This window comes from Pseudopodoces humilis, chromosome 4 (genome assembly GCF_049639895.1).
Source record: "Pseudopodoces humilis isolate 2021_Gansu_Grassland_sample_001 chromosome 4, ASM4963989v1, whole genome shotgun sequence".
NCBI lineage: Eukaryota > Metazoa > Chordata > Aves > Passeriformes > Paridae > Pseudopodoces > Pseudopodoces humilis.
Genome location: NC_142203.1, coordinates 4,350,577 through 4,363,664, shown reverse-complemented (window position 1 = coordinate 4,363,664; position 13,088 = coordinate 4,350,577). Strand labels below are relative to the sequence as shown.

The following is a 13,088-nucleotide window of genomic DNA, read 5'->3' as shown; positions in this document are numbered from 1 at the left end:
ATAGCAGAAAGTCTTTATTTGGAAAATCCTCAGTGGCTAATAATTTGATAGGCAGGTTTCAAATGAATACATTTCCAAATGTAAGCTGCAGGAGACTTCTCTTGATTACATCAGGAATTGAATATTAGCTGTGAGGATGCCCTTGACCTTAAATGAAAATATTGAAGAGAGAACATTATTTCAATTACAAGTACAGAAGTATCACAAGTACTGCTTTTGTCAGTAGAGGTTTGAATTTTCTTCATTACCTTCCACTATTTCCAATCAAATTCATAATGAAACCACTGAATATTTTTGGAATTAAAGCCACAGAACCATGGCATGTTTAATATGAAGTACTCTTTGCAATGAATGACTGAAATTCAGGTAGAAATTACACTTACCCCTTACTTTTTTTTTGTGTGTGTGTGATTATTTTCATCTTATTCCCTTAAAATGGTGTTCCTATGACTTCTAGTGACTGGTCAGTCCTATGAGAACATGGTGACTGAGATCATGTCCATGGGCTACGAGCGGGAGCAGGTGATTGCAGCACTGAGGGCCAGCTTCAACAATCCTGACAGAGCGGTGGAATACCTTCTGATGGTGAGCACTTACCTTACTGCACCTTCTTTTTTGAGTTTGGTTTCCCATGTAGTGCCTTTCACTTTGATTTTGGGGTTATTTTGGACATGACTCAGTCACTGAGAGTGACATTTGCCATCTGGAAAGGTGAGATCAAAGTTTTGACAGATGTGCTGTGTTACAGAAAACACTGAATAATCCCTAACCACCTCTACCACTTCTTTGCTTTCATTTTTTGTTGATTGATATGGATATGTCTGTAAAGTATGTCCAATTACAGTGATAGCTTTAACTGCCAATGGTTGTCTCAGTGGTTTTGTCACCTTTGTGACAGCATTAGTTGATTAGTTATACTTTTGTATCTATATTGTTACCATTAGGTTCCAGTACAGTGTTTTTGCTAATAATGCACAGTGTTCTTATTATACTTTCCAAGCAGAAAGTTTCGAGAGTTTTTTTTTTAACTATTCTTAACTGGTGTTTTCATTTCAGCAGTGTTTTAGAGAAGAAACAATTTTCATTTGATAAATAAAGCTTGAAGGGTTAAACAAACTTCACTGGCATGAGAGGACATTAGAAGAGTAATTTCACTTTAATGAAAACCCTGTGAGTCGTTTTAGGGACTTTTTGGATCATTTATTGTTGTATACCTTAATCTGATAGGTGAATTGTAACCACCATACAATCTGTCTGATTTTGTTGCTTAATCAGTATTTCTAGTACATTTAATTTTCACTCTGGCATGCCATTTTTCCCCTGATGGGGTTTTTCCTTTTAGCAGATCTGAACTTTATTAAAATCTGGCAGCCAGATATCTTGACCTAATCCTTGCAAAATACATGTGGATTGAATTTCTGATTGATTGATAAGAAATCTTTACCCTCTAGTTATAAAACTTCAATTTTGTTAATGAAGTTTTCCTTCAGTAGTTACAACTACAAGTCCCTGGCATGCTTCCTACTTACATTTATGTTCCCAAATGTACAAAACTTGGTAATCTTCAAATTTTCAAGTGACAACAAATGTTTTGAGTACAATAATGTGAAAAGTTCAGTTTCCAACTAGCACTAGGCCAAGCAAAGGTGAATGCAAAAGCCCTCAATTCTGTCATAGGTCTGAAAGTTCAGACATTTGTTTTTCATGTTGTAAAAAAGTTGGGTTTACTGTTCATCTAGTCTGTAAATACACTGTGAATTCAGTGCCTCCCCTAAGTGTGGGGTCTGCTGTGTGTGTGGCAGCATGCAATTCTTGTGCACTCAGCTTCTGGCATTTCCCTCCTCTGACTTATTTCTGTTCAGGAACTCCAGAAGAGAGATAGAATATCCCTGTGAAGGAGCTGCATGTCACATCTGCCAAGTGCTTTGACTGCTAGGAGCAGTTAATTTCTAGTCCTTCAGTAGGTCCTGTATATAAAATGGGTCCTTCTGTTATGTAAGATGTCCCTTTATGTTTTGTGTTATCCTTCACTGGAAATACCTTTTATTTTTTCTTCCTCTTCTTCCTGCTGGGAAAGGGAGTAGGGAGGAATGGTCTTGCTCTTGGAGATCATATTGGATGGCAGACTTTTTGCTGTCCTTCTAGAAGAATCCTCTTGCTGTAAGTCATCTTTATAACTGTGCTGGATCTTCTGGGGTCTGAAGATGTTCCCTGCTTTCCTGCTGCATTAGAAAAAGGTTCTTTTTAGTCACTATTCATCTGATCTGTTGATGACACTGTTCTTTGACCCTCTCTCTACATTACTTGCCTACAAACTATCACCAGCTCTATTTTTTATATAATCTGCAGATTAAGATTAAGACATTTGAGATCTGTAACAACACTGTCCAGATTTAAAGAACTTGGGTACAGCAAGGGTAAGGTGTTCAAAAGGACTTAAACTACAATTAAAGCACAGCTGTTCCTCAGATGAGCCCTGAAGGTTTTACTTGTTTTCCATGGTTCAGATGGCAAGCTCTTCAGTTTTCATGGTTTGGTCATTGAGGATTATAGATGTAATCCTGCAGTTGTAGAAGGAATTGCAAAAGATGATCTTAATTTTTCTATGCCCCAGACTCATCTTTGGTGGCATTTACATTCAGATCTCTCTTTCAGCCAAGGGTTTCCTAACCTGTAGTTAGGAAGGAGTTTTGTCATCTCTTCAATAACCAGCCTCTTAGTTTGGATATTTTTTGGGAGCATTTTTTTAGAGTGAGTATAGTCAAATACTGAACACCATTCCTAGAGAGATGGTCAATGTCCTGTGCCTGTCAGTGTTTCAGAGGCATTTGGACAATGCCCTTTACAGGTTTTAACTTCTTGGTCAGCCATGAGTTGGTCAGTCAGTAGGACTTAGATGATCATTGTAAGTACCTCCCAACTGGAACTACTTTGTTCTCTATTCTGTGCAGAAGCTGGACCTGATGTGATTATTGCCCTGCAGAGAGCACTGTCAGCTGAAATCCACTGTACTGCTCAGTTAGACAGTAAACAATTGTTTCATCCACCATAAGGCAACAGCAAAAAAAAGTGGCCTTTTTTTGCTGTCCAAGCAGTGTTTGCATGCAGAGTGGCTTGTGCTGTGTGGTTTAATACCATGTTTTATTTTGTTGTGTAGCTGTGTGAACAAGGTCCACACGCCTCACTGGCATTGTCTGATAACAACTGTACACAGTCTCCGTTATTTGGAGAGTGATAATTCAAGCTTGTCTTCGGAAGTTAAGATGATGTTCAAGACGACAAATAATTTCTAAGTAAATTGTTTGAACTAGTTTACACAGTTCTTCCATTCAAGAGCAAACTTAAAAGTTTAAATAAGCACATGCTGTTTGATCTGGACACAGATTGCCGTGATGACGTACGCCGGTGAATAGGTGAAATCAACTAGTAATTTCATAAGATTAACCCAAGTTGTCACATTATACTTGGATTGCCAGAAATTACTGATTTGATGGAAAAGGTATTTAATCAGTGCTCTGTAAGCCACTGATAAGGGAGAGTTACCTCAGAATTACACCATTAATGGAATCCTCCTCCCCCTCAGTGGAGGGAGGGATGTGTAGCAAGCTTACTGAGCTGTGTGAAGGTAATGAAGTGTGTGACAGGGAAATCTTTCATTTATTCCCCTGAGTGGCTTAAATGTGTACTTGATGACCAGGTGATTTATACCTTGATGTGCTTTTTAATAAACAGGTAAGGCAAAGAGCATTGCTTGGAGCACTGTCCAATTCTCCCTTTCTAGATGTGTCCTTTATATTAGCTGTATATTTGTCCTTTTTGTTCAGGTGTAATGATGAATATACCATGTGAAGATCATGTTACAGCAGGACTTTTAATCTACATTACCTACCAGTGATTTTTATGGTAGGCTTGACAAACCTCTCCATTGTCTGGCTACCCTGTAGTTCTATAATATTTCCACCCACCCAGTTCCTTACGTTTTGTGGTTCCCCAGCACAAGGCTGACCCTTATTTGGGTAACTTGTCTGGGCTGTTCCAAGAGGGCTTGTTGTAATATTCTTTGTGTCTCTCCCAGGAGTAAGCTTGCAGGCTTCAGACAGGCAGATTGAAAGGACAGACTTGGTGCAGGAGTTCAGTGGCAGCAAGGAAGGCAGGGTTAGGGTAGGAAGCTTGAGGGATTTCCATGCATGAGAAAAGTGGTAGAGTGAGGTATCATGGTTGTGTAACCCTGTTTCTAGTTTATTATAGTATTGTATTTTAGCTTTGTGCATTTCAGCCATCTGAGCAGTCAGTTCCTATATAAAGTTTCTTGTACATAGAAAATAAAAGGCAAGTTAACTTTTTTTTTCTTTTTTAAACTGCTAAAGCTGGGTGGCATACAGACCTTTTCACCTTTAAGATACAGTAAATGACAGTTTTTCATTGAGGAAAGGGGTCCCAAGAGCTGTGTTCTTGTATCTCTTCTCATTCCTTGCCAGTTGTATGGAAGTCTTAATCTTAGTTAGCATTTTGTGCTGCAATTTGTTGTTGTAATGTCACTTTTGCACAACAATATAACATAGTCTAATGGTGTTTAGTTTAACTTTTTCATTCATATCAAATATATTTAAACAGGATTCAAAGCAAGTACATTTTATCGGGCAAAGGGTGTTTTAAAGTGATGCAGGGCATGCTTTGCTGCCTCTTTATACAAACACATTTTTCTGCCAGAAAATAAAATCAAACTTTTTCACGGTGTTCTCTGTCAGTTATAAAAGCATAACTCACAGGATCTTGCCTTGTGTTTGTAGTGAAAGCATTAAGGGGTTTTTTTCCCCCTTCATTCTGAAAGCCAAATAACTGCATGCAGTTGAAACATATCTGTTAGCATTCTGTGGGTAATGATGTGAACTGTGGCTTTAGGGTATACCTGGAGATAATCAGGCTGTGGCTGACCCCCCTCAACCACCAAGCACTGGTGCATCTCAGTCTTCAGCAGTGGCAGCAGCAGTAGCAACTATACCCACGACTACTAGCTCACTAGGAGGTAAGAAAGGCTGTATTTGAGAAGATGTGATGAACAATGTGCACTTAATCAATCTCTTTTTTCAGTCAGTTTTAAGTTCCAGGTGCTTGTGAGCTGTTCAGAGGGAATTGGATAAGAGCTGTTAACATGGAAAGTCCAGGTGTGGTACTTTCTTGGGACAAGTAGCTTGTTGTATGTCACATGCAAAGCTTTCCATAAATGCAGTGTGCTTGCACAAGTCCTTTAGTTCAGTATTCTGGCTTCTTAAGTGCAAGACCACAATGTGGGGAGGGGTTGTATTTTCTCTCACATAAACTCTGGTTTTCCACTCTCTGACTGGGCACTGCCCACTATGACTGTATTAATTTATTTGCCACACAGAAGCTGGGATATCGAGGGAGAAACCTGAAATTAGGCCACGAAGTGTAGCACTGGAGAGACCTATAAATGACCTAGGACTCCTCACTCACCACTGCAGCACTTTGACAGTGGTTGGTGGCTGCTGAAGACAAGGGTATTTATCATGTATTTATCTCCTTCTTAAAGGGAGATAGACAAACACATGAAAGGAGCCTAATGAAGGGGTAGGAAAGGTCTGTTTTAGGCTGTGGTAGAAATGGTGCTCAAGATACAAGAGACAAGACAGTCAAGATTGGGTAGATGTGTCTGACTGAGATGAACCAGAGATGAGACATCCAGAGTAAAGTGTTTGAGATAAGGACAAGGCTGCTGGATCTTAAGAGAAGACTGGGTGTAAAGGAAATGCATTGTTTAACCTTAGAATAAGGAAGTTTTGCTTAAACTAGAGTGAAGAAGCAAATTATTCTATTCTTCAGTGAGTGGTGTATTACCCACTTTCATGTCCTATTTCTATCTACAGTTACAGTGCAGGCATGCATTTTATTAAGATTCTCAGTAACTTTTAAAAAGACATGTTATTTCTCTGGTCTTTTTTACAGGACATCCACTTGAGTTTTTACGAAATCAGCCTCAGTTCCAGCAGATGAGACAAATTATCCAGCAAAATCCTTCTCTGTTGCCAGCATTGCTACAGCAGATTGGACGGGAAAACCCCCAACTACTGCAGGTGGATCTTAAAACAAGAAAACAATGCTTACTAATTCTGATTTAGCTTTACAGGAGAGTCATGTGTTGATGTTGTCTGGGATAATGTGTTACTAGCAGTTACAACATTCTATTGCTGGCTTTTCAGCAGTTGTTGCGGTATAGAAGGTATTTTCTCTGACATTAGATATAAATTTGAGATATCATAAGAGGTGCAGAGGGGGTGAGGAGGAGGAAGGGATCACTGCAGTTGAATTGAAACATAAAAATTGCATTTGTTACGGTTAGATTTAACAGGTATTTTCTGTGCACTTTTTATGCATCCCTTTGACTTCTTAATTCTCTGAAAACAAATATTTTTGCACGTCTGTTACTTAAATATATGTGTTTCTTTTACTGTTCTGTGCATCACAGCAAATAAGCCAGCACCAGGAACATTTTATTCATATGTTGAATGAGCCAGTTCTAGAGTCTCGCCAAGGTTTAAGTGGCAGTGATGATGGTGCCAGCACTGGAGGAATAGGAGATGCTGGGAATGCTCATATGAACTACATTCAAGTAACACCTCAGGAAAAAGAAGCTATAGAAAGGGTGAGCCTTTCTTCTTTGTCTTTCTTCTTTGAAATTCTTGTTGCTGTAGGGTGTTGACTCCAGCGCATGTCTAAGACAGATTTAACTTAAACTTTGTTTAGCTCAATAGTTCTGCATCATGTTTGGTATTTTCATAGTTGGCATTTCATAGCTGTTGTAGCCTTGTTTCAAATTATATCTCTTTTTGTTTTATAGCAGTTGAGTCTAAAATATCTGAAATCCGTCGTACTGAGAAGAGGCAGAGCATTTTAAGTGATCAGAGACCATCCTGTGATAATTGAGATATTGGAATGGGTTTTGCTCAGGAATTATTCAGGAAGTAATTCCTCTTACTTCTGCAAAAAGTAGAAGGAAGTAGCAGAAGCCTCAGCCAGTACTGTTCTAGGTCATGCCATGACAGGTTTGCAGGTACAAAGATCTGGCTGCTTAAGCACTGTCTGCAAAGTACTCAGAAAGTAAAAACACTCCCAGTTAAGTAGATTAGTTGAAGTCAAAACTCAGTTATTTGTCTGTCCATGACAATTAGTTAATTATACTTTTCTAAAAGTACTGGTAAGCATGAAAGTATACTCTGAGGTGGTGTATTACCTTCATAAATACTGTGTAACTGACTAAATATGGATTTGCATAGATGGCAGTGCCTCTGAGGTTTTTCTCAGGAAAAATTGCAAGGCTTTTGTTCTACTGTGGTAGTGGTTTGGCGCCCCAAAGACGATGTTTTTTAATCTGGCAAAACAAAACTTTATGTAAAAATCATTAGAATATACCTATTTGTATATAGGTGTCAGCTCTCTACATCTTGAGGAAATTGGCAATTATTAAAATTAATCTTATAAAATTATTTGTCCATATACTTTTACACAGGTCATCTCTAATCTGTTGCATTTCCTTTTAAAGCCAGTTAATGCAGTAGAGCTTTATTATCTCTAAAACCTGTTCTAAAACCCAGCAGAGATCCTAATATGCTTCTTTCTCTTTCCATGAAAGACAAATATCAAAATTCAAGTGTCTTAGTATTGCAGCTGATGCCTTCATGCTGTTTGTGAGCCTGAAATATAAAATCTAAGGATGGCTGGTGAGGGATAATAGGACACAGTTTTTTTCTCACAGTTATTTGAACTGCCCCATACATGAAGTACCTTGGAGGTGCTGTGAGGATTTTAAGAAAATCTCCAAATAGTGGAGTGTACTTGCCTTTGGCTAAAACGAGAATTCATTTGCTGAGTGCCCCTAAGTGCTGGCTAAACCCTTGGCACAGCAATAAGTTCTTCTCTGGTGTTCTCAAGCCCTGTTGTCACTGTATTCCAGACATTAATTAATTCTTTGACTTCTGAAAACCAGATTGCTCTCAGCTTACTTCTCTTGGCTGCAGCATGTAGCTAATTTTTTAAGATAAACAACTAAAAATATGGCTTAATGTGATGTGCTGGACAAGATCACAGGCTGGGAGCTTTTGTGCCAGGCAATTTTTTGTTAAAAGTGCTTTAGAGCTTTGTATAATTGTTTAAAATGAGCTTGTTTGAAGTTTTGTTTTATTTTTTGGGGTTTTTTTCTGCAGCAGTGCAATGTACCATTACTTCTTGACAATACTGTGACCCAGGTCTCTTTTAGACTAGCTGTGTCACTGAAGAAGTGACAAGTTTTTATGATGCTTCATTAGACTTAATCCAATCATATTTTAAAGTGAGGATCCTCTTTACTAGAGGCAGAGGCAGCACCTCATTTTTTACTTGCTAAAGTCTGCCTTGAAGTAGGCAGCAATGATATTTTCAAGGAGGCAGTAGTTGCTTAAGTGACATCTCAAGACACTAGACATACAAAGAAGCCTAACATGCAAAATGTACTTCCTAAATATGTTTCTTTTCTTCAGTTAAAGGCATTAGGATTTCCTGAAGGACTTGTGATACAGGCATATTTCGCTTGTGAGAAGAATGAAAACCTGGCTGCCAACTTTCTTCTACAGCAGAACTTCGACGAAGACTGAGAGAATTTTCTTTTCTATTTCACACCTCACACCAGTGCATTACACTAACTCTGTTCACTGGATTGTCTAGGATATTTGGGCTTATATTCATTATGCTTGGTGTATGGCAAATAGGGGGTGGGTGGAAGGGAGAACATAGGAAACAAAGCAAAGAAAGCAACCAGTTTTAAATGTCTGTTTCTAAATTAGCAGAAAATCGCACAGTGTAAAAAAAAAAAAATATATATATATATACAACCAAAAAATCAGCTTCTGCAGATAATTAGTTCCTTCTATAACCTGTAGGTTAACTTTTTCTAGGTTTAAACTCTTACTGTACTAGTTCCAGAAATGTAGTGTAATGCACTGCTTCATGTTCCTTTCCACTTAGTATTGACAATGGAAGTAGCCTGTGCTACGTAGATTTTACAGTCTGTATTTCATGGCAACACTGGATAGCAGCTTTGTGAAATCTAAAAAATCTGAGCAAATGTAATCCTGAATGCCAAAATAGAGGTATTCAAGGTTTTTTCTTCAGCTGTGTTAAAGTAGTGCAAGAAACACACTATTTTTGTCTCATGCTGAATTAGAACAGTGTTGGCTTTTTAGATTTTTTCCAGTGAAAACCCACTGCAGTTAAAAGTGTCCTGACTATTGAAAAACACCACCCCCTCCTTTGTCCCCCTGAAATGATCTGAGAAACTATATACATACAGAAAAAAATTATTATCCTGTTTACATATTTTCTCTTTGGGAAAAAAAAAATAATAGATATCTAATTACTGTTCTCTTAATGTTATCTTGCAGTAAAAGTTTTAAAAGCAATAGATTGCATGTTTGGTTTTGTTATATGCACTCTAGTGAATTGAATATTCTTTTTCTGCCAGCAAACAAAATGCAAGCTTCATTTTTGTCTGCTGCAATGAGACTTTATCAAATCAAATTTCACCTTCCCAACTTTGTTGAACCAGCTTTTATAGTACAGCTCTAAGTGTTCTGTTGCTCTTGAGTAGATTGCAGTGTTCAAGCTATTTCTGTTAAGTAAGGACTTTTGGGGATTTATTCACTTTATAAGGAAGAGAAGTTCAAAACTTGAGATATCAAGGAAACTATCAATTTATTCCAATGTAAAAAAAAAAAATTGACACTCGAAACTTTCTATGGAAAATAAACTCTGGTTACAGAGTTTTGAATCTTACTTCTTCATTTCTACTTACCATTTATTTTGTTTAGTTATCATAAAATGTTAACAATGTGGTTTTTTTTTAATACATGTTTATTTTTAGAGGTAATTTTGCCCATCATTGCAATACTAGGAATAAAAACAAATGTAAATTTAATCTAAAGCTGTTCTGTGCAACGTTACCTGAACACAACATGGGGATAGTTTGATTTTTCTACTGTTGTAGTCCAATTACCAGGATTACAAATTTACCTCTACAGTAACCAGGAAAAAATATTATTAGTGGTACAGCCCTGAACTCCTGTACAACTAATGATATTAATGATTTTAGTGATTTAGTGGTACAACTAAAAAATTATTTTCTGCTGAGTTTGTCTATCAGTGGATTAACTACTTAACTACTACTTAAGCTCAAAGTACAAGTCAAGTGTCTTGAAAAAAAGAGCTAAAAAGACTGAAACATTTGTATTTAGTTTCTTCATTGATTGGCCATAGTCTGTAAAAATATTATCTGCACAAAACAAATGCATTAAAGCCTTCTACTTATTTTCTTTTTTTTTTCTATTCTTATACATCTGTGATATTTTTCCAGATAGTGTGTATTTTAATTATTCAGATTTTATTCTTTTAAAATTTCTTAGGTGTATATTGTCTAAGTGATCAGTAGCACAACCCAAATCTATCAGTAGGAGATGTGATACTGCTAAATAGGAAATAAGTCTTTCATAATGTTTTCATTAGAGAAGTTAACATTAATACCTGAATCAGCTAGTGGACTTCATCTAAATAGGATTCTCAGTTTATCTGTGAACTGGGAGAGATGGATTTTGATTTAACACTGCCCGCCGAAAGGGGCTGTTTGTTATCTGTAAAAGGACCAGCTGTCAGGTACTTGAAAAACACCAAATTGCTACAAGGACTTCTTGAATGTACTTTTACTACATAGCTAATACCTAACTAAGACAAAAGCTTTTAGTTTGTGGGAGTCTTCTGTACTGATCAAACTGCTATGAGAAATAACCATTCCTTCTCTAGGAGGGTGGAGAGTAAAGTAAGAATGTCTGGGTGTTTCAGTCCACTCCCTCCAATTTTGATTTTGAAATGTTTACTTATTATAAATGTATTTGAATTAAAGTCTGTTGAGCTTGTTCTTTGTAAAAAAAAAAAAAAACAACAAAACAAAACCCAAAAAAAAAAAAAAAAGCTAGTAGCTTTGTTCATTTGTAACTTTGTATGCTGAGTGACTGAGGGATTTATGGCTGCTGTGTTTGAAGCCTTACTAGTCATGCTGTTCCCGTTTTTTCCAGCAGTGAAACAGTGTTTTTGTGACTTCTGATGAACAACAGGTGTCTGACCTTACATGCTAGCAAAAACTGTTACCTGTCCAATAGCGGGATACTTGCCAGGGAGAATCGTGTCTCTCTTTGTAGTAGCTGCCAAAAGGGAAGAATACATGGAATTCATGTGGTGTTGAGGAGGTGTGACCTGAGCAAGCTGCCTAGGTGTGTTGTGCCTCGTTTTCTACCAAGTACTACCGGGAGTTGTCTGCACAGAGTGCTCCTCAGCTTCTCTGCTGCAGATCTCTTAGGGATTTGGGGATCAGTTTCCTCAGGGCTTTCTGAACAGTAGCTGAGAAAATAAAGTATTTCTTCCTAAGTTTTGGTACTGTAGTCCTTACCTTTGTTGTAAAACTTCTGAATATCTGCTTAGACAAAAGCTATTTATGATGCACTTTTAATTGGGATTAAAAAGTTACTCTGAAGTCATATTAATTCTGTAGTTGTCTGTTCTTAAGTCCTCTCTACAGCTGCATTTTAATGCTGTGGTTCATTTACCTTGTCCAGAGATGCCTGATGAATCCAGCTAAAACCCAAGCAATTTGGCTGATCAAATGCCCTGTTCTTACCCCACTAACTAAAAAAAAAAAAGTTCTGTTTCTAACAGAACTTTTTAGGAATGTGAGATAATCACTCCTGAAGTCAGACTGTGACTCTGATTTTGGAGTGCTGGGATGAGCTTCACTTCAAGAACATTCATGAATGAATCAAGCAGAGACACAAAGCCAAGTCCTCAAATAATGTATGCAGATCTGTCACCTGTGGTTTCATTGGATATTTCATTTGGTTTTAAGAGTTTTGAAGGCAGCCACACCTTTTTTTTTTCCCCTGATTTCTCTTAAATCCAGCTCTGTGCACAAAACTAATTTCTGCACTTGAAAATACTCTCCAGTTCAATGGAAACAATAAGGTGGGAGTGGGGAGAACATCTTTGTCAGTAAAGCTTTTAGTTCTTCTTCCCTGCCTGGTTTGGTATGCCAACACTGTTCAACACACCATCCTTTGAAAGCATTATTCTAACACAGGTATAACCACAACTATGGTTATTGTGGTTATGAAGCCACAATTTACAAAATTTCGTGTATTCACTAAACTGTCCAGAAAAGCAGGTTTATTCCACCAGTAATTAGGTGATGTATGGGAAAAATTTAAGTATTCAGTTACCACAAAATACATGACTGATCAGTGCTGCTGATGCCTGTACCTGCAGACTGTAGCTGATACTGCTGACTTCTAATTGTCAAGTGCCAGTTCTGTATTGATACATTTCTTCATAGAATATAAGACCTGTGAGGAGAGGAAAAGGTTGTGAAACTTCTTGGTTTCTGTGTGGACTCAATTTCTTTCCTCCTGTGCAAGAGAAATAAATGTTAAAGACAGACAATTTAACTCCAGTTCTACTCAAAGCACATTTTCATGAAGACACCAGCATCTCTGGCATTTTCTGTCCAAACTGCAATGAAACTAATAAAGACAAATACATGCTCTTCAATAATGGTGGTAGTCTGGAATAACTAATAGTGGTACTCTGAAGATCTTCCCTCCACTTCATCCCTTTGCTTTGGCATTTTCCTTTGTGAGCTCTTACAAAGCATTATCTGCTGTGTGCTTCCATTTGCTGGAAGTCTGGTGCTAAAAACAGTCCTTTAGATTTTGTGTTGTGTGTGCCTCATGCAGTTATGCCTCAGAGACCAGGAGTGCAAAGTGTCTTTCAAAATAGGTATGTCTCTATTTTTATATGCTCCACACATAAACGTGAATACTCTGCGGTGCTGAGGGCAAGGAGCAACATCCTTGAAATTCTTGTTGCCTGAGATAAGAGATTTTAGATGTGATAGACTAGGAGTAACCAGATACACCAGCAGGCAGCTGTTTGACATCCCAGGCAAGGGTTGGTTGCTGTCCTTGTAATGTGAAACATTTGACTCTAAATGTGCAGCAGCC

General features: G+C 37.7%; 1 protein-coding gene across 2 annotated transcripts in view; it reads left to right on the top strand.

Moving 5' to 3' along the window:
• The window catches only part of RAD23B (RAD23 nucleotide excision repair protein B), a 35,828-nt gene extending 24,249 nt beyond the window's left edge, over window positions 1–11,579 (top strand). For both annotated transcript variants that reach the window (XM_005532225.3, XM_014260808.2), the window contains exons 6-10: window positions 458–585; window positions 4,903–5,026; window positions 5,965–6,092; window positions 6,485–6,661; window positions 8,532–11,579. In XM_005532225.3, the coding sequence (XP_005532282.1) occupies window positions 458–585; window positions 4,903–5,026; window positions 5,965–6,092; window positions 6,485–6,661; window positions 8,532–8,645 (671 nt within the window). In that variant the 3' untranslated portion in view covers window positions 8,646–11,579. The remainder of the gene's footprint in view (window positions 1–457; window positions 586–4,902; window positions 5,027–5,964; window positions 6,093–6,484; window positions 6,662–8,531) is intronic.
• The last annotated feature ends 1,509 nt before the right edge of the window (window positions 11,580–13,088 follow it).